Source organism: Epinephelus lanceolatus, chromosome 18, assembly GCF_041903045.1.
Source record: "Epinephelus lanceolatus isolate andai-2023 chromosome 18, ASM4190304v1, whole genome shotgun sequence".
In the NCBI taxonomy this organism is placed as follows: domain Eukaryota; kingdom Metazoa; phylum Chordata; class Actinopteri; order Perciformes; family Serranidae; genus Epinephelus; species Epinephelus lanceolatus.
Genome location: NC_135751.1, coordinates 26,332,038 through 26,359,753, shown reverse-complemented (window position 1 = coordinate 26,359,753; position 27,716 = coordinate 26,332,038). Strand labels below are relative to the sequence as shown.

At 41.9% G+C, this 27,716-nt stretch overlaps 1 protein-coding gene across 5 annotated transcripts in view; it reads right to left on the bottom strand.

The window, feature by feature from the left end:
* Positions 1-105: 105 nt before the first annotated feature.
* Positions 106-27,716, bottom strand: part of arhgap17b (Rho GTPase activating protein 17b) — a 38,722-nt gene continuing 11,111 nt past the window's right edge. The window contains exons 3-21 of one of the 5 annotated variants that reach the window (XM_033644267.2): positions 20,278-20,382; positions 19,644-19,720; positions 18,380-18,491; positions 18,018-18,094; positions 16,581-16,683; positions 16,101-16,169; positions 15,869-15,950; positions 15,634-15,761; positions 13,789-13,900; positions 13,626-13,707; positions 13,392-13,472; positions 11,097-11,210; positions 10,905-10,996; positions 10,061-10,199; positions 8,922-9,212; positions 8,179-8,300; positions 6,365-6,772; positions 3,520-3,571; positions 106-1,453 (exon numbers count right to left, since the gene is read on the bottom strand). In XM_033644267.2, the coding sequence (XP_033500158.1) occupies positions 3,564-3,571; positions 6,365-6,772; positions 8,179-8,300; positions 8,922-9,212; positions 10,061-10,199; positions 10,905-10,996; positions 11,097-11,210; positions 13,392-13,472; positions 13,626-13,707; positions 13,789-13,900; positions 15,634-15,761; positions 15,869-15,950; positions 16,101-16,169; positions 16,581-16,683; positions 18,018-18,094; positions 18,380-18,491; positions 19,644-19,720; positions 20,278-20,382 (2,202 nt within the window). In that variant the 3' untranslated portion in view covers positions 106-1,453; positions 3,520-3,563. The remainder of the gene's footprint in view (positions 1,454-3,519; positions 3,572-6,364; positions 6,773-8,178; positions 8,301-8,921; positions 9,213-10,060; positions 10,200-10,904; positions 10,997-11,096; positions 11,211-13,391; positions 13,473-13,625; positions 13,708-13,788; positions 13,901-15,633; positions 15,762-15,868; positions 15,951-16,100; positions 16,170-16,580; positions 16,684-18,017; positions 18,095-18,379; positions 18,492-19,643; positions 19,721-20,277; positions 20,383-27,716) is intronic. The other 4 variants (XM_033644268.2, XM_033644266.2, XM_078161322.1 and 1 more) reach the window with 4 other exon arrangements.

The window sequence follows — 27,716 nt, the reverse complement described above, 5'->3', positions numbered from 1 at the left end:
CTATAATGACTGATGGCAGGCGACTTCTTTTTTATGCTTTGCATCCAGCTTTGATTGAGGAACAATTACGCTTTGACAAAATGACAAATAACTGCCGAGAAGAAGCTGTGAAATGTTGAACAACCTTTAATTATCAAGAGTAATGATGCATTGTATGATGCATTATGTGCAGAAAAGCCAACATAAAAATGCTGAGAAGAAATAAAAAAAACAAAAAAAACAATCAAAGAGCTGAAAAACACCCCACAAGGTAAAGATTGTCAGCCGTAGTAAAAAATTATACACAAAGAAGAATTTGGCTGTATTTGGTCAGAGCTTTGAGTGGGAGTGATCGGTTACAAGCTTTGTATTGAAAACACATTTATCACAATCAATCTATTAGAAAAATCCCTTTTAATGTTGAAAGCTAATCTTTGAGCTTTGGTAAATCAAGTCTGTTGAAATCAAATAAAATTCAGATGGCAAACAAAATAAAATTCTACCTTACTTGTTTACTAGAAGGAAAACTATCTGGAAAATTATGGGCTGTGGAGAGGATGCCACTGGAAGACAACTGCATGTTATATTGCACAAAATATTTGGTCATTAACAACCACGATAAAGCAGAGCAGCTCTAAATTTTCATAAAATTTCCTTTGGCCCATATCCATTTCTTTGGTCCTTTACACTGGTATGTATCGTGAAGTGTGCTGCAATAATTGTAAAGCCCTTCTAAGCTGAGTGTCGCATTTAGGCAGCTTAAACGGACAAATTGGAAAATGATAAATAGATCATCAGTGGCGGGCTAACACTCAAATATCTCCACACAACTTTGCTGAATAAAAAAAATACTAGATGTTCAGTCTTTGTGGTGCTAAAAGCAGATTCACAGATTCCCGTCTCCGAAAACATTCAGCATTGAACTTTTAGTATCGATAGGATTTATAAAAAACAAGGAGACGAGTGAAAGCTTAGCACCCTTTGAGTTCAGCTCTTATGTGTTCAGGTTATGTTTATACATTTACGCTCTGCAGTCCCTTCTTAAAATACCCAGCAGTATATAGAACAAAGGGAGTTTGATATGATGTCTAATAGCTGGACAGGAGTTTTGAGGTTTCTGGTTTTAGTCTCAGCAAAACAGAACAAAAGGCAGCCATTTTTTTTTTTTTTTTTGTCCCCAGAAGCAGTCTGAGCATCATGTGAGTGGAGCGCGAAGAGCTGGAGTGAACTGATGCATTTGAGTTACCTGTCTGATATTTTAATTCTTAACATTCAAATCTGTGACTTGGACCAGCTGAGTGAAGGAGGATGCCTCTTTTTCTTCACAGAGCAGTGAACTCTGTCTGGATCTCAGGTTCAGGGGGCGGGGGTGGGGTGTCGGCGGGCTCTTGACCAGCAGAGCTCTCCCCTTGTTGGTCCGCAATCACTTCAGGGATGAAGGCTCGCCCGAGCCCCTTGAGTGACAGGCCTCCGTCTGTGCGGGAAAATCAGGGGGACAGATCAGCAAATAAATCAGCTTAGACACATCTTGAACTTGAGCTCAAGCAATGAACCAAACTTATAATAGCCACACACACACACGCACCCCCTTAACACACTCGGTAAGACACCAAGGATTGATCCTTCTGCAGTACCAGTTAAAAGGACACTTTGCCGATTTTTAACCAGCTTTGTGTCATAACAATGTGCATAGTATGTGTACATGAACTATGTTAAACTCCCCTCCATCTTACCAGCGCCCCGAACTCCCTGCTCAGTTGCCAGCAAAAACGCGCCGGATGACATGTTTCAAGTTCTAGTTAAATGCTTCTGCCCAAACAGCAGCAAGAGCGGCGTAAACGTCCCCACGACCACATGGCCCATACAAACGCAAACTAGCCAAAGGAGATTGATAAGACAGAGGACTGATGAATGTCTTTCAGATTTATATAAAATTATATTGTGGACATTACTATCGGTGCAGGCAATTATTTGTCAGCTAGGAAAACTACCATGGCTTTTGGCCTGTAGGCTGACACTGATGCTGCAGCTGGCTAAACATCTTTCCTGGTTCTCGTTGTTACGTGCTGAGCGGTGCACTGGCACACTGAAATTGGACGGACCCACTCTCTGCCACAAAGGGCACACATCCCTAGACAACAACAACAGTCAATCTGGCACATTGTTGCTGGCAATAGGGCTGTTGCTCAAACTATAGATTGTACTTCTGCATTTTTGTATGCCCACCACCATGGACACAAGGAGTACAGAAGCAGATCAAGAGGAAGCGCTGCCCCTTTCTCTCTTTCAAACTTGGATCAAATGGTAGAACTAGGCAGTGCTGATCAAATATAAACCAAGATTCTGTTACTGTATAGTCTATTTCTCGCCTAAAATGTCTTCAAAAACATATTTTAGTGCACTGTTTGGCTGTAATAAGAGAGTTTGTGAACAGGAAGTGAGCTCCATACTGTTTCCCATACTGTGAAAATGGAGTGAAAATGCTGAGTTCAGATGTACAACCAGGCTCCCAGGAATGCCACCTTTATAAAAGAGACTTCTACAGAACAGTTGACAGGACACCTCTAACTGAAAGCAAGGTCAATAACGACTCTTTGTATTATGAATTTTTGATCCATGGAGGCTTTATATTTGTAAAACTTTACTTGAGAGGATTAAACTGATGCAAAAATCTGTGACGTCATCATGATGTAAAGTCTATTTGGGAACTAGTGGGCGCGGCCAGCAGGAGAAACACTACTGCACATATTCAGTGGGCAGCATAACACAGAAGTAAACCTGGAGGCTAGAAACTTTTATGCCGTGTGCATGGGGCGAGAAATTCTCATTGGACTTGGGGTCTGGTATCCAGAGCTTTAATACATCAATGGGTAAAGCTGAGCAGGTTCTAAGGTTCTGTTGCTGCGTCGCCTAAAATGTTTTCATAAATATATTTTAGTGTACTGTTTAGCTGTAATATGAGATCATTTGTTACCAGCCTGCCCCCATATTGTTTTCAGACAGCCAAACTTGCATTCGTCACCCACCAGCGGGAGCATTTACGTGTGACGCAGTGCATTCTGGTGGTTGTAGGTTATCTACCTCTTGAGTAAAATCAAATACGACAGTCCTTTTTCTCTATTTTCTCTGATCACGTCGCACCAATTTCAAAAGTATTTGCATCTTCATATAGCCTAGACAGCCTAGTTTTATGAAAAAATCTTTCCAGCAGTGAAATACTTCTTAAAGTAACATTTTTTGGAGGTGGAGGCAGTTATTGAGAGCATCCTTGGTGTGTTAATCGTTACAAAGAAAATGCACATACAGAAAAACAGCACATGGTCAGGTTAAAGTCTGGTTAGTATGTTGGTGACAGAAAAACGTTAGCAGCCATCAGCATCGAGGACGGTGCAGGGATCGCAAGCACAGTAGCTTTGTTAGACAGCAGGGTTTAAATGCACACTAATATACATACATGTATGTATACAGTATGTGCACAGCAACATGGACATGCAGTGGACACTGAAGCAGGGCTAACACATCAGCCAATCAGATCCTTACCATTACCTGCCTTGCAAAGCTCATCTTACAGGCAGACCAGCAGCTCAGACATCTGTAATATTTACACATTTTCTGTCATGCATCAGATCAAGTGTGTGAGGCACTATGACACAGTGAAACCACAGTGAAACCAAAAGCTGGACAGCTAAATACAGCAATGCTCTGACAGGAAACTGAAATCACACAATACTGAAAACAGTATCAGCAGGCGACCAGCGAGTGATTTCAGTCGATGCAATGCCTACACAGAAGAAGAAACTGTGTTAAACCATGTTAAGCATCACTAGAGATGTGTTCCTGTTAATGTTGTTTTATGCACCGTCGTTACACACTGTTGTTCATTACATGTCAAAATACATTTTATAAAATTCTTTAATAAAACACACTAATGTTGCTCACTGCATTAACAGTAAACTCCTTTAGTCTTTGCCTGTCTTCAATAGTAGAATGATATCAAGTACATTTACCGCTAATACTTTACTCTAAGGAATGCTTCACTCACAAAATGAATATTTGTAAATCATTCACCCCATGTTACATTAAATTCATGAAGAAAACTTTCTTTTTTCTAGCATCCCTCCACAACAAACGAAGAATCCAAAAACAGGAAATTCTTGATGAACTCTCTCACAACTCACTGAGTACAATCCAAGTCTCATTTATGCTCAGTACTTCCCAAACAGACAGCTCTTTCTGACGGGGAACTGAAAGTAAAGTGAAACTTATATGTGCTCTATTTGAGGCCAGACTCCACTGACAAAAACAGAAATTTTACCTCACTGAACACAGAAGCTGCTGGTCTACTGTTGCCTCGATCAGTTAGTAGTGTTGGTGTTATTGTGCAACTTTGCTGAATCCAAACTAACTCTTAAAAATAACAAAATCACACAGTAACACAAACAAACTAACCGATAGAGGCAGTGGTAGACCAGTGCTGCCTGTGTTCATTGAAGTACTGTAAAGTTACTGCTTTTGCCAATGGAGTCTGGCTTTGAAGAGAGAATATATACATTTCACTTTGAGCTCAGTTCCCCGTTAGAAATGGCTGTCTTTTTTTGGAAGTACTGAGCATACGACTGGATCAGTGAGTGTTGGATTCAACTGCAGGAGCTGTGTGAGAGTTTGTAAATTGATGTTTTGATATAGTTTTGCTGTTGTTAAATGCGGCCCCCCTTTACTTCACCTCATCTTCATTTTTGGATTCTTAGATTACTGTGAAGACATACGAGTAACAGGAAGTTTTCTTCACTAATTAAACTTAACATGGGGTGAGTGATTGATATACAACTGATCATTTTGTGGGTGAAGTATCCCTTTAAGTATGATCTTGAGGTACCTGCACCTGATTACTATTTTATATTACTTTATGCTTCTACTCCGCTACAACTCAGAGGCAAATATTGTGTTTTTACTGCACTACGTTTAACAACTCTAGATGCAGATTCAGATTATTAACACAAAATGTGACTAACAAATAAACTACAATAATGTATTATAATTTAAGTTAAGACTTTATTGATCCACATGGGATTTTTTTTGCTACTACTTTTGTACTTTTATTCACGTAAGATCTTTTAATGGAGGATTTTTTCTTAAAACGTAATAAAGGAAATATTGTACCCCTTTCTTCACTACATTTCTTTTACAGCTATAGTTACTAGTTACTTTGCAGGTTATGATTTACATTCTAAACATGAGTTTATATAATATGACAAACTTAGGGTTAAACAGCTCAAGAGTATATAAAGCTACCACCAGCTACAACATTAAAATGGTGCACAATATGAGTACTTCTACTTTGATACTTAAAGTATATTTTGCTGATAACACTTCTTAAAGGGATAGTGCACCCAAAAATGAAAATTCAGCCATTATCTACTCACCCATATGCCGATGGAGGCTCAGGTGAAGTTTTAGAGTCCTCACAACACTTGCGGAGATTCAAGGGGGTAGCAACACAACTCCACCTAATGGAGGCTTACGGTGCCCCAAATTCAAACATCCAAAAACACATAATTGAAACCACAAAATATCTCCATACTGCTCGTCCGTAGTGATCCAAGTGTCCTGAAGCCCTGACATAAAAAGTTGTTCAAAAAAACATCTATTGAACTCTGTTGTTAGCCTCATTGTAGCCTGTAGCTCTAACTGCCTCGCTGTGCACTGCGCGCACACCAGCGAAAGCACGTGAACACACATGAACGCGGTACACCGTAAGCCTCCATTAGGTGGAGTTGTGTTGCTACCCACTCTCCCCTTAGACCTCCGCAAGTGTTGTGAGGACTCTAAAACTTCACCTGAGCCTCCATCAGCACATGGGTGAGTAGATAATGGCTGAATTTTCATTTTTGGGGTGCACTATCCCTTTAAGTAGGCTTTTAAATACATAACTTTTACTTCTAATGGTGTATTTTTTTATTTTGTTGTTGGCTACTTTCAGTTGGGTAAACGATCTGAAAACTTCCTCCACCACTCACTGTCTGAGATCTGAACACCACGGCTCTACAGAAGTGGCCTGAGATCAAAGATCCTGCTCTGTTTAGAGCTAGATGAGAGTTTCCATCGGAAAAAACTTGATCATACAGTACACATGTTGTGCACACAAACACACACATACACAGAGAGATGCTTCTTCCACCAACATTTTGTTACAGTATAAGTACACTGAAATGTTATTACCCTTTCTTAATTCATGTTGCCATGTGTACCACTGTTTTTTTTAGATGTGATTCACAGTTTTGTTATTTAAATATCTATTTATACTGCACACTGCTTCTTATATAGTATTTTAGTATAAAAATTTTGAAAAACAGGATTTGTGAGACACAGGAAGAAGACTGTTTACCTGTTATGATCTTGGAGGCGGAGCCAAAGAGGCCATTACCGTTGTCATTAGCTGCAGGTTGTGGGGGCGGCGGCATGCTGGGTCGGGGCCGTGGCCTGGGCGCTGGCCTGGAGGGGCGAGGGAGGGATCCAGAGTGGTAGGACAGCGGGTTGGACTGCGAACCATCATGAGGCGGAGTGTCGGGCGGGGTGGGAGTGCTGGGGGGAGAAGGCTCCGACTCCCCCTGGGCTTGGTGGGCTTGAGGAGGCTGCGGGGGCGGGTGGCTCGGGGCGTGGATCGGGCTGTCTTTGCCTTGGTGGCGTCGGGGGGTGATGGGTGGGTGATGAGAGCCGGATGTCTGGGTGTTACTGGGCTGGGAGGCAAAGGGGCTGAACTGCTTGGGCGGCGCTGGGGCCTGCTTCTTGGTGCCTTTGGAGGAAAACATAATTATATCATAATATTAACTAGAAAAGTACAATCAGTGGAGCGCAGATCTCCAACAGGCGGCCACCCAAGCTGACTGCGGCCACTGTCAACACTTCCTCTAATTTCAGAAGATGTGCTGCAGTGCAAATACACGCCTTGTCCATTTTTATGGAGCCATGGCGTGTCGCAAAGAGCAGATCAAATTTTCCTACGAACAAGCACTGTGAGTGAAACACAGATACACAGTTGTGAGGATGAATGTATTGTTAATGACTAAAACGCCGCTAGAAATCTTTGATTCATGTTGTTCATGACTGGACTTTTAACTTTGTCTGTAGACTACAGTTCAACAACAATAAACACAATTAACATATACCAAAAAAGAAACCAATTAACTCCGTAGTCTAATAACTTATTTATGGAAGAAGCATAATTATCAAGGGAAAATGACCAAATCACAAAATCCCCAAGTCTACAAAATTGTGCAGGCAATACACTCTTCTGAAATGGTGGACAGAACAAAACTTAACAGCAGCTGCGACCAGTGGCTTTGTCCCTACTGGCTTCCTTACAGTCAAGATGGTGGCAAAGATAATAAATTATTTCATCTTCTATTGTGCCTAAATGTAGCAGATCATAATATATTTGGTATGAAAGTATTCTGCAGATGCTCCAGTTCAAAATGAGACCAAACTTTTCTTTGGATGTCAGTATTTGAGCCATGATGAAAGCCAAACTGGGGCCTGTAACCGAGTCGGTGAAGATTCTCAGTCATCCAGGTCATGGTAATCGTAAGTGCTATATCGTAGGCAACTGGACTTGTGTGAGTTTCATGAAGACGTTTCGCCATCTACGTCAAACTGGAATGACAATCGTTAAACAGAGGAGGTGGCCTATGACACCACTTATCACCCACTTACAACACAGTCTTGGGATCCCTTCCCAGACGTCTTAACACCCATTCTCACCTGGACCCATCTAACCCTGAAGACACACAAGATGGCGGGGTAGGTCAATGACTCACCTGTGACCTCAACGACTCTGTAAGTGTTCACACCCACATGGAGTTTAAAGCCTACGACTCAATGAAACATCTTCAAGAAGCTTAAACAAGTCCAGTTGCCTACGATACAACAGACTACTGTAGGTAAGACTTGTTGTTCAAGCAGGTGTCTGGAAAACTTGCGGCCCCTACTGGCCAGTTAAGAGGAGTGGAGTGATTCACCCCAACCACCACAGAGATCCTGAGCATACTGTGCACACAAAATATAAGGCTAGTAAGTCCAGTAGTTTGTGAGATTAGCTGCAGACAGACGGATACACACACACCCTACAGGCTTATGCCTGGTGGAGATATTAACAATATTGATAGTATTAAATAATCAAAATAGGAATTCTCATTCTCTCACCTCTGCGAACCATGTGTGGACTAGGCCCCCTGGATCCGCCCTGAGAGTGAGGGGTTCCTACAGACAGATGGACCGAACCATTCCTCTGGGGAGGCGGGGTGGACGTGACCTCACGGGCTGGGCTGTGGGAATACAACAAATCCAAATGTTAATGCATGAAAATGTCATCTGCGCTTAAACAAATTTGTACAAGGAAGTGCTAAAAGAATGCATGCAATGAATAAAACAAACATTTCTATTCAGAAGATAATTATTATATTAGATGGTTATCACACAAGGAACAACTCACAAAATAATCTAAAGACAAGTGTAGAGAGGAGGATGCAAAATCAGTTTGTTCGGAAGTTCAGTGATGTGTTACATGCAAAATCAGACAATCAACACTCAGACAGACGCTGACAGGCAGGCAAGACGGAGGGGAAGTAGATCTTTAAAAATAGACTGGTCAATCATCACAACAAGCAGGAGGGAGGATAACAGTTGCCTGTAATCAAAGCATCACATGATTTTTGTTGCATTACATTCTTAATTTGTTAAATGAAGCCAAATTTTTAAAAGATGTGGACATTATAGACATTGTTATTCTCATGATTTTCTATTTTATGACGTCCGACACGGGAACTGAAAACTCAAAGACCAATCAAACACACGACAAACACAAAGGGTGGGTGAGCTCCAGATTGGCTGATTGGCTGCGAGCAGGCGGTGGAGTATTGTTGCGACCTCAGCTCGCTCCTCCTTACCTGCTCTCCTCTGCGCTGAGCTGGGTTACAATCTGAGGTTGCACTGTGGCTACCTGGACCCCACCACCCAGACCACCACCAACACCACCACCACTACTAGCACCACTCAGGCCAGGCTGCTCAGCCTCTGTAGCCGGGGATGAAAGCTGGGGCTGGGGCTCAGGCTGGGCAGGACCCCCGGCTTCCAGAGGGGGCAGTGGGGGTTGAAAGGTGGGTGAGGTTAGCTGTGGCTGCTTTCTATTTACAGTGCTGGCTCTACGTGGAGTGGGCTCCGGCTGTTTGTTAACAGTGCTAGGGAGGGGGGGAGAGGGGAGAGAGTTCAGGAAGGCAAACCACACGCCATTGGACAGAATGAAAGAACAGGAGACCGAGAGACAGAGACAGAGACAGAGACAGAAAAACAGCGAGAGCAGAGACAGACAGAGAGAGATGGTGCAGGAAACAGAAAGAGACGCCACTTCCTGAGTTCAATCAAACCAGTTCAGAAAGAAGAACCCAAAAAGGACATAAAACCACATGACAGTGACCTTTTAAAATAGAACAACTTTGAACTGCGACATCTCTGCAGGGACAGAAGAGACAGATGCCACACCATACAAACAAAATGCAACAGAGGAAGCCCACACAAAACATAAAACCAGCAACCTACAGTGTGACCTAAGCTTTAATTAGGAAACAAAGAAGATAACACAAGAGTACACAAGAGTAACACACCAGAATTATAGCTGTAGACAAAATGGTATCCCAATGAGACGGAAATAATGTTTAAAATGGTTTGTTTTTGTCTGCTTGTTCATCATGTTCAGTACCAATCTTGAGGAAAACATAGCTGACTTAGCTTGTGCTGAAATCACCTAAACAGTAACAGAAATGTGGTGCAAAAATCACAGAAATACATCATTCCCTTCTTTTACTTATCAGTATCTGGATTCATGGGAGCTACATTGGGCTGCGGCACAGCTTTGAAGTCTGGACTGGGCAGATCTTCAGTGGGTGTTTCTGTGACTGTGATGGACTCGTTGGCCACTACATAGAGGGCCGACACGACCGGGCCCCGCGACTCCTGCCTGCCCAGTGTCTTGGGACGGGACGGGAGGGTGAGGGGCAGGCTGAGGCTGAGGTTGGGGCGAGGCAGGTACCTGTCTTTACGGGGAGTGTGACTGTCCCCGTCCTGCCCCACCAGGCTGCCGGGGCGTTTTCTTTCCAGGCCAGGTTCGGGATCTGGGGTGGCAGGGTGGGTGGGCATGGCAAACATGCCTGACACGTTGAAGTCCACCTCTGGAGGAAGGAAGATGAGGAGCAAATACAGAAGACATCATGAAAATTGCAGTGGCGGTAAAGATGATCTCTTAAGGCCATGATCAGACAGAGTGTGCTTCCACAGCCTGGGGGCGGTTTCTTGTGGTTGTTTTCAGTGAGAAAGAAGCGTTTTTACCGCCTTGTGTTTTGAGTTAAGCTAAGGAAAGGCGATTGGGTGGCTACCTAGCAACAATACAAATATAAGGTAATAAAATAAAGATGCGGCAAGCTACAAAAAGTGCTGTCTGATTGGGGCCGGCTTCAACAAAAAAAGGGAGTGGGGCACTCTTCTGTCTGATTGAGGCCTAATGCTTGGAAATAATTTACAGTAGTAAATATCAAGAGTGTGGGATGATCAATAATTTTACTGTTAGACATAAAAAAAAGGATAAATTGTAATAACTTTGCCATCATCAGATCAAAAATTTAAATTTGTCCAGTTCTTTGTTTTTCTATGTGTTTGTGATCAGCACCAATCTTTAAAAATGTGTCTGGGGTGGCATTGTCTCCACACAGTTCTCAACATGGAGGAGGCTTAGCCAGTAGCTAGCAGCTAACGTTGCTAACTCCATCAACACTAAGAGAGCCAACATGGTAAACCTGGGGGGAAAACAGGAGGTTGGGTGCTATGCTTCTGTGATAACGCTGTCCTGATATCAACAGTAACAAACAGAGATGTTTTACCTTCAGGGAAGAACCAATCAGCATGCTGAATAATGGGCTCAATGATGGCGACCACATGGACAGATGTAGCTGCTGCCATCTCTGCCAGCGTCCTGACCACACAGCCACAGATAGACAAGGAACATCAACCTCAGCTTCAATTTGTACCCCGAACGTCAACATGAATATGAGGTACAAGTACATAGGTCTTACCCCTCAGTCTTGGCCCACAGCAGGTTGGGCCCCAGGACTATGGCGATGTTGCTGGGAGTCATCTTGTTAACCTCACTGTCCTGAGCCAGTTTAGCCAGAAACTTCACCAGATACCTGAAACAGAGACTCGAGCATCTTTAAAAACCTCCAAACTGCTGAAACGGCTTTTCATTACAGGCTAGCTAACAGATTTCCTAAGCCATTGGTTCCCTAAGCAAAGTGATGACCTTGCTGTGAATATGAGCTGTGAGCAACTCAAACAAAGCAAGGCATGAAGAAGTCATTTCTTAAAAGAACTGAGAGAAACTTTATTTTATAAATTAATAATTATAAATTAATAATTATAATTTTCTGTGACAGATATACATTTCCTCTTTTACTTTTCATTTCAGTTCTTTAAAAACATCTTCAACCCTTCAGATCTAACTATTAGACCCCAGGTTGGGAAACATTGTTCATAGCAGAATGTGGCATATCCAGGTATGGTGTGGTGCAGCAGTGGAGAGCATCCTCACCTACACAGTAACAGCAGGTGTCTTCCGAATGGCATACTTTTTCTTTTTACTGCCCTTAAAAATTACATACTCTTGCATGCAGTATGCACACTATCAGGACATACTTCTACTTGATAACATCACACCCTGAACTTTGACCCTCCTGCTCATATATCCGTTACCTTAGAGATAAGACAAAACGCAATTCGCCAAGCCCGCCAGAGACAACGCAAGCAGCTCTGATGTTGTTATGCAATAGTAATGACTGTACACACTGTAGTTTCTCACATATTATACTCACGATCGTAATATAAGCTTTGCGTTTCTATGTTATTGTTATTTAATACGTATGTCTTTTTGTTGTTGGTTATATTCATGATTATTTTGTTCAGGTAAACAATTAATGTTCCTATTATTACTATTCGGCTGGTCAATAGTCACTTGAATGCGCTGTCATCCGTCATTAGAGGTTCTGACAGGCTTCATTTTTGGCATACTGAATTTAACATACTATGTTTTGGGACATAGCCTATACAGTATGGTAATATGTATATTGGACCGCACAGTGTGGTTTGGTAAGATGCTGGCTGAGGACAGGACACAGCTGGACAAAGTGACTGAACCTACAACTACTAGATTCGATCTCCCACCCTGGAAATCTATAAGGCTAAGCTACAAATTACGCCCTTATAGGACCCCTCTCACCTGGCTAACAACCTTTTTAATTTCCTTCCATCTCACAAAAGACTAAAGCCCTCTATACACTGTGCGATTTTAACAATCTTATAAGACTATTGCATGACACACTGTGTGACGTGGATCTAATAAACTTTGGTACGACATCAAGTTTGATGTGTGCAGATTGTACGATGGCCGTTTACTACTGAATCGCAGGTTACGACGTACGTCATCCACCTGCGCCACCATGGTAAGAGAAAACTGATCGATAATACGTCCATGAGCAAAACAAGCACAATGAAGAAAGAAGCCCTTGTTGTCATGTTCATTTTACCTCCATGGCAAGTGATCATTTATTTGGGTTTAGCGCCAGTGTTGCGGTGACCATTGCGTCATTTCCTGCTGCATTTCTATTGGTTGATTAGTAGACGTACTGTAGGTAGTAGCAGCTGTCACACTGTGAGGTAGTCATCCTAAATTTCTGACACCATCAGAATTTTATCTCAGGTTATCTTTGGTCGCAAGACGTTGACAATGGCCGTCCTTGAACCTGTCTCACAGTGCGACATAAGACCACCCTTTTAATGCCACGACCAAAGATATCGCCACATTTCTCCCACGATGGTCATCTTTCGTCTGGGACAGCCCAAAATCACACAGTGTATAGCAGCCATAGGAGAAATTAATACCAGAACACCCAGATTCCAAAACAGCACCTATCCTGAAGCTGTCCACCTCCTTAACATTACAAACATAACAGGCCACTTGTCAGGTTGAATAATTTTGAAGTAGGGCAGATGTTTTTAATGCCCTTGATGCACTTAATCCAGTAGATCGTTAGATGCTGCTGCTAATTTTTGATTTATGTTGATGTAGCAATAAAGTATTGAAGTTTTAATCAGAAGTGAGTGCTGTATTAGGATGTTTAATAAGGCAACGAAATGACTCCAACAGGTTAAAATCTGCAGTATCAGTGATTAAAGTGAAAAAAGGGAACAAGAAATAACTTCACATTCAGTACTACTGATTCACTTTTAGAAAGTAGCACCTACCTCCGCTGTGGCAACACCACATTGCATTGCATCATCTGAACTGATTACAATTTAGCAGAGGATGCTCTTACCTGAAGTTTGCCTTGTGAGTCTTTGGCAGTCCGTCACATGTCACCCACAAAGCCTGAAGCCTCTTATCAGGGTCAGACACACTGAAACCACACATATTTGCTTGTCACACAAGTATCGGAATACCTAAAACGACCTGTGAGCACACACAGCTTCAGGTGTGTTTAATGTTTATTAGCACACAGTGAGTTTGTTTTACAGGGTATTAAAAGAGCCGTATCTGTGTGTCTTCTTACTTGGAGGCCTGTATCCACTCGTCGTACAGGCTGAAAGTCATTAGAGGTTCAGGAAGCTCCCTGAGGTAGGACTTCAGGGCTCCTGTGTGTGGAGAGAAAAGCTATGAGAAAATGATCTGGACCAGCTGGTTTGACTTTTTGAGGTTTGTAGAAGACGCTGTACCCGCGACGGCGTGGGGATCAGAGTAGAACTCCTCGAGCTGCGAGGTGGAGCAGTCCAATGCCGCTTTCAGCTTCTTCAGTTTTGAAGCTCCTGCAGCTATTCTGAAGAGACCCTGCCAGGAAAATACAGACAAAATGGCTGAATGTGCTTTTTTCTCAGACAGGTACAGGTGACTGGTTTCAATCCTAATATTAAGGAAGTAAGTCTGGGTTGGTGACAGGAAAGAAGAAGTAAAGCAAACAAAGTGTACCATCTAGCAAATGACTGAGAAAGTCACAACAGGAATTGTTCTTGTTACCATTAGAGATGTGGCTCTTTCGGGATGAGTAGCAGACAGACGTAGTGCAAGAGTTTTGTTTCCATTAATAAAATTGCCCTCCTTGGGGAGTCTAGTGATACGGTTACATCTGAAGAGTCCAATAGCGAATATACTAATGCATAACAGATGCCTGCACACACACTCACACACTACACAGTGCTTATTCCCGCAGCCTCAAGGCTAACTGACCACAAGCTGGCCACGGATGTTTCCAGTCTGTGGGTGCCATCATTTCTAGAGAGCAGTCCTCATGACCCATCTCTCCTTCCAGTGAAGATTTATGAGTACAAATTTATGTCCAAATTCTGGTTATTTAAGCCTCAACTTTGCCCTACTTTACCAAAGTTTCCGCTGCTCTTCTGCAAAGACACAGACTGTATAAAAGAAGTGGATGTAGCCACTACTGACTCCTGTTTTGAAGCCTCGATTGAGTTTGGCATTTTGGCCGTCGCTGTCTTAGTTTTTTGGAGCCAGAAGTGACCATATTTGGTGGAGGAGCAAGGGATGGATCTGACTGAGAACTTGAGGACACTGCCTCAATAGTGACCGGTCAATCACAACGTAGCCACACCCCAAAGCATACCCTGCTTTATTGTCTATATCACTCTAAATGGGACCATAATTTACTGAATGAACATCATGCTGTATTGAAGGAGACTTGAAACTGGCGATTGACACCATAAACTCATTATAAAAATGTTCACTTGAGTTATAAATCAAGTAAGACGTAGGATCATTTTCTCTCAGACTTCTAAACAACTGGACTTTTTGCAACCAGTGGAGTCGCCGCCCTGGTGGCCACTGCACTGGCGCATTGGCTTTACTTTTCAAACCCAGACAGTACGCCCATTTCTTCTACACAGTCTACATGCCAACCAGAGTTCTTATAGTTATATATATATTTATTATTTTTTTATTTCGATTTTAGTTTTCGTTCAATTCAGGTAGTTTCCAGAGTGATTTTGCTCCTTTCAGTTTATTATCTTAAATATTTGTCAGGGGCATTATTTAGGAAGTTCAGAATACGTATTTCAAAACAAAAACAACACTTTGTGAAGGCAGTTGACTCACAGACATGTAGACATTGCAGAGAGGATAGAGGAGTTACTCCAAATATTGTTATGACAGTCCAAACATTGTTGAATAAGTTTTAAATATTAAATCTCAGAAATGAAATAGTTTCGGACATGACCAGAACATGTGACATACTGTGGCTGAAGACTGCTTTCACCTGTTACACATAGGATAAATATCACTGCTAATCTTAGCCAAACGAGCTCTGGACCAGTGGAGTCAGTGTACAATCTTAAATTGAACAACAGTGTGTCTCAAACAGACAGAAGATGAATACATTTTTTGAATAGCTTTATGCCACACCTCGTCCAATATCTGCTCTCCCATCCCATCCAAAGAGTCCAAAGCTGAAGTACTTTTTCCGATTAACTGTTTTTTTCTCACATAGTTTTAGTTTTTAGATTTAGCTGTCTATAATAACCTTGGTGCTGACACTATCTCTCTGTCCATACCTCCTCCTTCATGCCGGTCTCCAGCAGCATCATGACGCAGGCCTCTATGGGCAGAGCGATCTCTCGGTTACTCCTCTTCAGGTGCTCCTCCAGAGCCGTGCCGAACGCCGGCTTCTCCATCCATGTGTCTAGGAGAGAGGCCAGTGTCTTTATATTTATCTGAGTGTGTGGCAGCATTTCTGTCCAAAGGTTATGTTTGTTATAATGTGTGCAGATTTAATGTCTTGCTGTTTACCTTGCTGTATTTGGATATTTGGTATAGCTGCCTCCAGAGCTGCCAGAGACCTCCTGTGATAGTCTGCCTGGGCCTCTAATAACTGATACAAAATCACAGCTCATTCAAACAAACCTTTGGCACACAGCATTCATACTGCATCAGCAAATACAGTTACAGTGGAGTGGACCGTATTTGCATGACATTTCCATTTCAGTTGTAGGTCAGTTACACTAAACTGAAGTGCACTCACCATGACATAATAGCGTGCATAATCTCCCTCTTTGGAAGCAAAGTTGTACAAGTCTGCAGAGAGCTGGTCCTGTAGGAGGAAAATACAGATATATTTCCATACATGGCAAACATTATGGCAACTTTAAACCTTATACTTGACCTTGCACAGAAACTTTTCATAAAAGCTGCCGACGACCTCAAGATGACACAGCAATGACCTTTAATTACGTGGCCCTAATAATGTGCGTAGTGTGTTTGTTCCTGTTACAAGGCTTCCTTTGTTTAGCCAGTTCATAAGATATGATCTTAACCTGAGGAAGAGGCCCCAGCTGGAATGTACAGCCATTACACTACACATGCCTTGATTAAATACTGTGCATACAGCATACCTACACCACAGCTGGTAAAGAATTGTAATGTGTGTGACAGCAGCAGAAACTGCATTTTGAGTAAGAAATCAGATAAGTGTGCATTGGGGAGAGATGTAAAGCAAACCTACCTTGCATATTTCTACTTTGTTGAGAGCCTCGTCCATCTCGTCTTTGAGAGAATCGGCCTTAGCTGCCATGGCCTGGTTGTTGGACTTTGTTGCCTGGTACCACCTGTAGACCAAGACATGATTTAGACATTTAGGCATGTGTACAGTGAACATGAGTGGGTTTCATTTAAAACTTTTTCATTGGTTCCTTGGCTGATGACCAGAATTGCCTGATTTTCAGCTTGACCGTCCGCAACTGTTGTTACCCGTTCTCATTCCAAGGTCGTCAAATACCAACACTTTGTCACACCCCCTCGTTAGCAGCTTTTCAGACCCTCTTAGTGACTTTATTTCTAGAAAGCGACAAGTGACAAATTTAGTTACTTAATTAGAGTAATGGCAGTGAGCAGCTCCTCTTCCAGCAGTGCAGGGTCTTTCCTTTTCTTGCGCTGTTAACAGTGTGGGGCAGGCAGGAGGAGAGGAGACACTGCTCGCTGCAGCCGTGGGAGTTAATATATATAGCCTACTGTACACACATCTTTACATTCTCGTAAATACTGACTGATAAAGTGTGTTGTACAAATAAATACTAGGGATGCACAATATTGGATTTTTTGTCGATATCCGATATATCACAATTTTTTGTCCGATAACCGCTACCGATTTTGATATATCCACTTTTTCCCCACCTAAATTTAGTGATCATCAAGTCTCTTCTGTAGTGGAATTATCATCATATTATGCATGCATACTCTTATCGTGATGGCCCACCAGCAGTCGGAGACGTGAAATAAAATGCTTTGTTTTAATGTGTGTAATATTCATTTCTTGTACAAAATAAGAAAAGCACATTAGCCGATTCATTTTAAAGCCGATAATGACCGTTACCAATGATGTACCGATATTATCATTATGCTGGCTGATTCCAATATTTCATTGATGACATGATATTATTTTGGATCTCTAATAAATACATAACATTAAAAAGATATAAATACTTGACTCAATTAGACCCTGTTCTCTCGTATGCAAATGGTTTGTTTGAGCATAAATAAATCTGTTGTAACTGTTGCCTTTTAACATGTTAGATGAAGTGGAATTAATTTTCAGTTAATTTGTACAATAAAAGCTCTGTCCGGTAGCCTGGAGCACTTTCTCATTTGAGATTTGTTTGAGTGAGAGACGGTCCTATAACCTGGTGTGTATTTGGAGAAAATGTAAAAGTTATTCAATCCCCAGTGTTTTATTATAATAAAATTACATTTTCCTCAAAAGAAAAGCTAAAAAATCGTTTGTGTGTGCTGTCAATTTCAGTTCTTAGACAGAAAGAAAATCGAAATCCACCAAGATCACAAAGATCTACGACAACAGTCACAAAACCCTAAACCCTAGACATGTAAAAACTAAAGTTAACATTTGAAAATGATGGGCCTAAATAAAGACTATAATCCAGTGTACCTCGTCTTGGCCGAATCATAGTCCAGAACCAGCTTAGCGAGTTGTTTTCTCTGCTTTAGTATATTGGGAATGTCAACCTGTGGGAGAAACAGTGAGGATTATGAGTCAACACTGACACTTTTCCCGTGAGAACATTTTGTCAATATGAATCATGCAGAATAATATAACACAAAAAGATACTAGAGGCCATGTTGAATTTGGCACAACCGTGAGATTAAAGATTGTGTGCAGATCCTGTACAAGCTCACTCAGTGTTTCAGTCAATAGTAATTTGCCTTAAAATACACATTTACTATTTAATTACAGGTACACGAAGGCCATAAGTGAACACTACAGTATGGAGAAAGCTGCAGTGTTTTTACCTCTGCCAGCTGGTTGAGAGGATCCAGGATGTCTCTCTCGAGCTGAACTTCATGCTGCATCAGTTCAGTCGCTAACCTGCTCTCTGCCTCCCCACACACATCCATCATCTTGCTGCACACACACAGAGGAATGTATATTACAGATATGACTGTTATAAATGCTTTTCTCCCAGTGGATTTTTTTTAAATATTAAAAAAAACACAGACGCACAAGAGGCCCCTTGCATAGATGGGTTACTGAATGGGCCTACCAGGCACAGGCCAAAAGGCCAAAGTATCAGGGGGCCCCTGCCTTCACCTGCAAAATGTGACTTGAACTGACTGAGAATGGCCACAAAGAAATATAAAAGAACTACAAAGAGACACAAAATGACCAGAAAGATAGTGTTTCCCACATAATTAATGTATATGTATGCTTCTTTTTCTTTTAAATACCAGTGTCCCCTTGTATCATTCTGTGTCCTGTCTCTAAATTCAGAGGTTTCTGGGAGTCCATGAACGCATCACAGGCTTTGTTTTTCTTCCTCATCAGCCGCAGTTTGTGACTTGTGGGGTAAATAATTCACAGCTGATCAGATCATATCGATGGCTGAGAGGAGCAGCTGTTTGTGAGTGAAAGCAAACTTTTAGACTGAGCAGAATGACTCTTTAGGTTTCACTTTCAATGCACCTGACGTTCAGCTGCTCCTCTCTGCCTCGAGTGTGCTCCGGAAGTGTGGTGCAATAAATAACCAAACGGTCTATATATTTCAACAGCTCTCCTAATGAACACTCCACTACAAAAATAGAAAATCTGTTTGTGGTGGCAGGTGTTTTAATCGTGGCGGACCACCACAAATCAATAAATGTGTGGGAAACCCTGAAAGAGATGCAAAATGACCAGAAAGAGACACAAACACCTACAAAGAGATTCAGTACAACTACAAAAAGGTGCAAAACAATCAATAAACGACAAAAAATGACTACAAAGAGACACAAAATGACTAGAAACAGACCGTACAGAGATGCGTAAGGACTACAAAGAGACGCTAAACAACAACAAAATGAGGCTAACCAGCTACAAGGTCTGTGTGTCTTTCTCCTATGTGGGAGAGGTGGTGGGGCCTCTTGCATGTCTGTGCATAGGGGTCCACTGTCTCATAATCTGCTTATGGCCCCTTGTGAGACTCTTTACATTCCTTCCACTCAAATAATCATTTTTAATGTTGAACTTTGGTTAATGAGGATCAATCAAATTTATTTTTGAGATAGACAGGCATCTCACCCAATCAGACCCTCGTCTCCCAGCTGACTGCCTCCCTCCTGCATGGCCTGGGACAGCATTGTAAGGGGCAGCTTTTTCTGCAAACAGACCAGCAAATAAAATTTACAGATGTAAAAAAATGTGGTACAAAGATGACCAAATGATCAGCAGTTAGGATTAAGGTAATTACTGTAAACAATCTTTGTCAATATTGCCATTAGTATCATGTAAGCTGTGGATGTTTACTCAGTGTGTTGTCTGTTTTATTGTGTGTGTGGCTGAGGTCGGTCTATTATTCAGCGATACTGAAGCTGGCAGGAGGCCAGCGCTGAATATTTTTCTCCTGAGTCTCTCTCATATCAGTGTGTTATGTAAGAAGAGATGCTATGTGTTCATAGCACAATATAGCAGGTCCTTCCAAATACCAACAACAGTGTCACAGTGATTCATCCTTATTTCATTTAGCAGCTGCACAGTGACTCTTACAGCAAAATGGAAAAGCTTTACATGGAAATCCTGACTATGTAGCGTGTTAGCAACACGCTACATAGTCAGGATCTCTATGATGATAAGATAAGGACTGTTCAAAGTTGCAAGAGTCTACAGTGCTGCAGCTGAACGAAAAAGCAGCAAAGAGTAAATGAGTGCTTCTTACATGTCTCTTCTCTGTGTCTGTGCCCAGTTGACCCTGCAGACAGGACACCAGCCTCTTGTGCGTGTTGTGCGACACCATTCGCACCAGCTCCAACCGCCTCTCGATCTGTGCGTGCACACAAGACACAAAATGTTATAAAACTAGCACAAACCAAACAGGCCTACAGTGAGTAGAGAATACACACACACACACACACACACGTTTCCTGTTCAACAGAAAACACCCAGGTGAGGGCTACAAATCAAAACAGCAGTGTACATCCATCTCTAAACTTCCCACCGTGCTCTTGTTACTAAAACATGATGGAAGATGTCTGTGATGTTTGTCTAGCTCTGTGCTGCAGCGTGCAGTGTTACAACAGTAAAGTATCACTTGGTGGTTTTGCTCCTTTAACCCCTTACTTATAAATAATGTTCCCACAGCCCATTTTGTAGGAAATACTGATATATATATATATATATATATATATATATATATATATATATATATATATATAACATATTGCCATTCAGCCTGAAAATACTGAGTTATAAATTTCTGTCCATAGCGCCTAGCCCTAATCTAGACTGTTTTGTTATGAGCAATTTCATGTAGGAACTATTTTCTTTCTACCAAACCACACCAGCCAACTGTTTTACCACGGAGAAGGAAGCGTGCATTTATTCATAGACGAGAGACTCGTCTGGGGAAAAAAAGACCAAATGAATATAACTTTCATTACATGGTGATTCAGCTAAAAACTTGTGCTTTAGAGAATAATCCAATGGGCGTGGGTAAAATGTATAAAGTTCTCTATGGTACATTTTCTGGAAAATCAATTGAGAATAGGAGTGTCTGTTTTGAACGATCCACCAATCTAAAAACACTAGTCCATACCCATTGGTAGCTTTGTCACCTTCTATCTATGCCAATCCTCAATGCCTATGTGCAGTTTCACATAGACTGACCACGTCAGTGAGTAGAAAAACGTGGGACAGACAGAATGACTGACTGACTGACAGAATGACACACTGACAGTTTCCGTGATTATGTACAGCATACCATACCATGACTTAGTCATACCAAAAATTTAAAAAAACAACAACAACATTTGGCCACAGGGGGAGCCACAGCCATCGGTCGCATTTTAGCCATTTTTAAGCATTTTTCTGTTGTTATAGCGCCACCCAGTTGCCAGTTAGAGTTAAATTTCTCCAGTCACCTTGAGGCGTCCTGTTCTACATATCTACCTAGTTTAGTAAAAATCGATATGGCGGTTAGGCCCAGATAAGAAATTAGCTCTCTAGCGCCCCCATTTTGTTTGATGGGGTCAATAATGGAGGGGTCCCCTCAGATTATGTGTGGTCATACGCCTACAAAGTTGCGTGGTGATCGGTGAAACCCTTGAGATGTTATACACCTCTATGTGATGAGCCACGCCCTCTGCAATATTCATTGCCTTATAGAAGCTCAGTTTTAGTAAGTTTTCCAACTTTTGCCAAGAGGGAACTTTAGATATTGCTCCCTAGATTATGTTCACCGAGTTTCATGCAGATCGGTCAAACTTCCTAGGAAGAGATCGATTTTAAGTGTTTTTCAAAAAATTCAAAATGGCGGAAAATCTATATAACCGGAAGTTATGGGTTCTTGAGGCAAATTTGTTCCTCATGAGGAGAGGCATCTCTGTGCAAAGTTTCATGTCTCTACGACATACGGGGCATGAGATATGACCATTCAAAGTTTGCAATTTCAATCGCTTGCTATAGCGCCCCCCTTTGGCCAACTGATGTAATATTGCTTCATTCGCATCCTCCCATGACCCTCTACCACTGTGCCAAATTTCACATGGATTGACCGAGGCAGTGAGGAGAAAAATGTGGAACAGACACACAGACAGAGTTTTCGTCATTATATAGTAAGATTAGGTTACTTTATATCATTGAAAATGTCAAAATGAAATAAAAGTCAACTTAAGCCCTAAACAGATCCTGTTTGGCTGGTCCCCTGTTGGATCATATCAAACCTGTTGCAAGAAATCTTGGAGTCTGGTTTGACAGTATCTTAAGTTTTGAGCAGCAGGTCACAAAGCTTATGCAATCATGTTTTTATCATCTTAGAGAAAAATTCAAAAATACGATCCATGTTAACTTTTAAAGACACAGAGAGAATTTTACACACTTTCGTCTCTTCATGCCTGGGTTACTGCAACAGCCTCTTTCCTTGCCTGAATCAGCTGCCAGGCTTTTAACCAGAACCAAGAGACGTGATCACATCACCCCAGTTTTAACCTCTTTACACTGGCTCCCAGTATGTTTTAGAATAGATTTTAAGACTTTACTAATTACTTTTAAGGCTTTTCATTGTCTCTCTCCCACCCATTTCTCCGACTTCCTAGTACCATAAACGCCGGGATGTACTGTGAGGTTCTCAGGCAGAGGTGTGTTTTTAGGTCCCAGAGGCTCGGCTGACAACTAAAGTGGACAGAGCATTTGCTGTCAGGGGCCCGCGGCTCTGGAGCAATCTGCCTGCAGAAATCAGGTAGGCCGAGTCAGTGATCTCTTTTAAATCCCTTCTTAAAACACACTTTTATCGGAGAGCATTTCCTGATTTTAGTTCAGTTTAAGTTCATTTTAACTGTCTTTTATTTCCTCGGTTGTTAAATACCAAAGTGTTTTTATCAGTTCCTCAAAAGTTGTTGTCAAAAATACATCCCAGAAGACTACAACCACTGACACTGTACAAAGAAAAACCTGAATTTCTGTGCTTGTTGCACTGTTGCATTTAAAGTTAAGCATGCAAAAGCACTTGTATGGTCTCTAAAGACAATTAATCCAATGTAGACTTGTTGCAAATGTCATTTAAGTATCCACTTCCTCTTCCTGTTTCAGTGTAAACATCCGGCTGTGTCACTACATCTAAGAGCCTGTCATTTGCCATCTGATCTTCATCTTGCTCTCACTCTTCTTCCTTTACTTTTATCCTTTCTTTACGGCATGTCGGGCTCTCCCTTGCACTCGCACACACTTTTCCACCTCCCTCTTCCTCTCCTCTCTCCTCCCTCTTTCCTGCAGCTGTTGCTCCATGCCAGACCACAGCTGGACTTGGCCTCCTCGACTGGATCCAATTGATTCGCTCACCATTCAGCTGATCCCCTGCTCTGATTAATGCATGGAAGTCTAGCTCTATCTGGTGACGGCTCGATTGGATCCAGACCTCCAACGCTCGGTGCCAAGAAGGAAAGAAAGAGGCCTGAGTGACTTCAGTGTGGGCGCAGACTGGAGACAATGGGTGATCAGATTGTCTCTATTGAATTTTCCATGATTGTACACCAAAACACCCTCGAGGCACACGCCAGTAGTACAAAATATAATGCCTCTGATATTAAATTGCAACCTGTTTTGCACCATTTACGTTGTGAAATGACCTGTCCTTTCTTTTTACCTACACCGTTATGATGGCGCAATGTTGTACTGGCATTGATTCAATACTGGAAAACACTCCTATAACCTCCATTTAACATAATGACTCATTAAAATAGAAGTCTGATGAACATAACCTTCAATTAGCCAGCTTCACATCTCATGCAGGCAGCTTTACTGACTGCTAACAAGGAGAGGTCTTGCCTCTGGGAGAAACTCAATTATGGAAACAGACTCTTGCGCGCGCACACACACACACCCTGACAAACTGAAGTCATAGAGTTGAAGAGAGGAGAAAAAAAAACCCAGCAGGAAAACTCCCTGATCATGAGCACACACACACAATCCCTTCCGCCTGCCTCTGCAGTTATGGAGCTGTCCAAAGGTTTACAGGACAGTTACTGCCATCTTTTTTTTCCAAACGGCAATGAAAACAGTAAACAGAGCGAGCTGACGACCTCTGACCTGCCACAGCAAAAAAATGTGGAACGTTTAGTGAGTCACAGAGGAACCGGGAGGGTGGAGGGTACAGTTTTGTTTTCTGGCTCTGAGCAGCTTTGGCAGACGGGATCACTGGTGAACTGATGGGCTGGCTGACCTTGTTGGCAGGATGGCTAACTGTCTGGTTAGCTGATGACAGAGCAGAAACAGGATCTCGTGCTGAATAGTTTGCTTAAAGGAATAGTACATTAGTATTAATATTAGCTTTCATTAGCATAGAGACTAGAGACGGAGGAAACAGCTCGCCTGGTTCTTTTTAAAAGGTGACAAAAGCTGTCTTTCAGCACCTCTGAGGGCCTTTGCATACCACGTCTGTATTTCTTCGTCACGTTTAAAAATAAATACAACCTCACAATGTTTCCATTTCGTTTACTTGCCGACACTGAAACTTTAATCCAACTATCTAACAAAAGCCTTTAGAGAGCTGTTTGACCAAGAAACAGTGAAGAAAAAGTGACGTAACCTGCAGCACATCTGCAACAAGAGAGAAAAACAGGGCTGCACAATATTAGTTCATAACTCAGACAGCCTGATAAGATAGTAATATTAAGGTGGATGATGATGACGAGGAGGAGGATGTGACAGAGGAGGAGGTCAGGACACAAGCAGAGACTAAGCCCCCACAGGTAGTCGCAGTGTGGGCAGCAAACTAGTTCAGCGACATGGCCAAACGCAAGTATGACAGTGAATATCTCAAACCGTGTGGACCTTCAACTCATGACTAAGGAGAAATCTGGACCCCGTGGCTGGACTAGTTGGGAACGACTGCCTCAAACATCACTAATTAGCACATCATATCTCATTTTGCTTCATCTGTTCAAAAACCAAAGTGTAAAAACGTCAAAATGCCATTTTGGATTTTATTGGCCAGGACCAGCAAGTTATTGCCACTGGCCATGAAATGTCCAGTCACATGACCCCCTGTAAAACCATGATGTGTCAATTTTACACTTCGGTTTTTGTGCTCATTAAGCAAGCATGATATAGCCTGTTAATTTGTGAGCTTTGGAGGTGCTGGTAGATTTTGCTAGCTTCAGCCAGAGCCAAGTTAACCCTTTTCATTGTATTTGTAAAATACTTTTGCCTCTGTGTGATCAATAATGCCCCAACTTTGCAAAATGTTTGATAATGTGATTATTTTGTGACAGTATTAGAACAGGGCAACTTGTGAGTGCTACATCAACTGCAAATTGGACAGTAGCCTAGTTGTCTGGAGCAATATCTAAACATCATACTGTCTAAATAGCTTCAACATGCATGTTTTTTCTCTCATATGCTTCATTTAATAAGATATTTTACATTAGTAGTTTAGAAATTCCCTTTTTTGTCGTACTTGTGTCTGCTTATCTTAGAAGTGGGACTTTATGATGCATCCGTGACCGCGACACGTATTGCAGCCAGCACAGGCAGAAGGTGTTTTCTGAAATCACACAGCATGCCTATAGACTGAATCGCTGTGACACTGTGCTGACATTTCTGAGTTGGTAGACACCTGGTAATTGTTTTGACCTGTAGAGATATAAATCGACTAACTTGTTTACTTCTGTTGTCATTTTCAACCATAACTGTAACATTTAAAGATGTATAGCTAACCATGGTGGTCCGACCATGGTTAACTATACATCCCTGCTGTGCTTATTTTATGTAATGTGTTGCTTTGCTCGTGTCTTTAATAAACCAAATCTACCAGCACAGAAGCTAAGCATGTACTGCTGTGGACGGGGGACTATATTTGGTATAAAACTTGTCAAGGCAGCAACAGACAAGCAACTCACATGTGCTTCAAAATAAAATTAGTTTTGTTGTCAGTGGAGGCTGGTGGCTTTGAGCTAACAGCTTCAATTCCCTTTCTGAAAGGGCAAGGTAAAGTGAAAATATTCAACATATAGTGTACACTTAAACTGAAACTGATTTTTTGCAGTGGGCCTTTTTGTAGCTGGCTGACACTACCTCAAACACTACCTCAGTTGATCAGTGCTGTTTCATTTTATGTACGTGACGCAGGGGCTTTCCACCTGGACGTTATTGTAAACAAACATTGTGATTATGCTATTTGTTCTCTTAGTTATAACTTGTGTATGATCGTTCAGCAAAAATTTGCTGTCTCCGTTAAGTAGCTGTCTGTTATTTACTGGTATTACTGCAGGAAATGCCACTTTAAAATAAAAGCTTGCATTGTAAATTCACTGTACTTCAAAATTAAGTGTTTTTTTTTACAAGCTTGGCATGTTTGCAAGTCACATGCAGTCCATTCAGAATGGACCCTCGACCCAGTTGTGGACCATGACCCACCAGTTGGGAAACACTGGTTTAACATTTCCCACCTTGCAAAGCTCTCCTGTTTCTCATCTTTATGCTAAGCTAAGCTAACATAACATATTTAGCATACAGACATGAGAGTGGCATTGATCTTCTCATCTTACTTTCTGCAAGAAAGCCAGCAAGTGTATTTACAAAAACTCTTCCTTTAACAGGATGAGTGAGCGCTGTCATTGTCTGCTTAGCTCACGAGCTGATTATCAGACAGATACCTGCTACACATACAGTATCAGATATGAATTTGCTCCAGTATCCACAACAACAGTCCATTGTGTGTGAGTAGTAATCAAATACTGAGCTATGGGACCAGTTCCAGCCTGACTCTCTCTACTGTATGAGCCTCCTCAACTCTCCCACTGCGGCAGGACGTGTCCAAACAAGACAAATGGCTTAGCCGATGCAAAGGACTGTGGAAACAAATGGAAAAAGAAAAGACTACTACGACACCATGGAAATCATAGAGTCAAGTTTCAAGTTGGACGGCTCAGAGAAGGGGGTGTGGGAGCGTGTTGGGGAGGGGGGAAAGGAAAAACTATTCTTCCTCTGCTCGTGTTTGGAAAGAGGGGAAAAACTTTCTCAGCTAGTGTGACTGAATTTAAATGCACACACTGATCCACTGGTCTACACATTTTATTAGCATGACTGTAATCAAGGTTGCAGAATCTGTCTTGGAGCTCAAGCTGTTACGCCAGAAGACATCTGAGCTACTTCCACTATGCTGACCACTTGACAATCACATTCCTCTCTGAGAGCTGGAGCTAAAGGAATGTCTAACGCAGCACAAAGCTCCTGTCGTTCAGGACGAGGACCAAAGACGAGGGAAAGCATTCTCTGGAAGGGTTGGGTCAGATTGTGCGCTGTGCTGTTGGCACAATGGTGTAAAATATGACTAAATTTAACCATTGCCACTGTTAAAGCAAAAAAACACAAGCCCTAACAGCTTCTTTGATGTATTTCTGCTTATTCATTGAAGAAATAATCTGTTTTCTCACCACAAAGTGTTCATATTATGTGTTAGTGTGTGTGCAAATAGCATGGAGTTCATAGTTCACTGCTGCATGTCATAAAACTTTGACTCCCATGATTGAATAAGAAGCTTTAGACTTCACCTTTACTTTTCCTTCCACAAAAGCTCCTTTCTACAGTAAACACGCTCTGTCTTTTTCATCCTCTCCTGTATTTCTTCACACTCTTTTCCTAGAAGTGACCTCACAGTTTAAC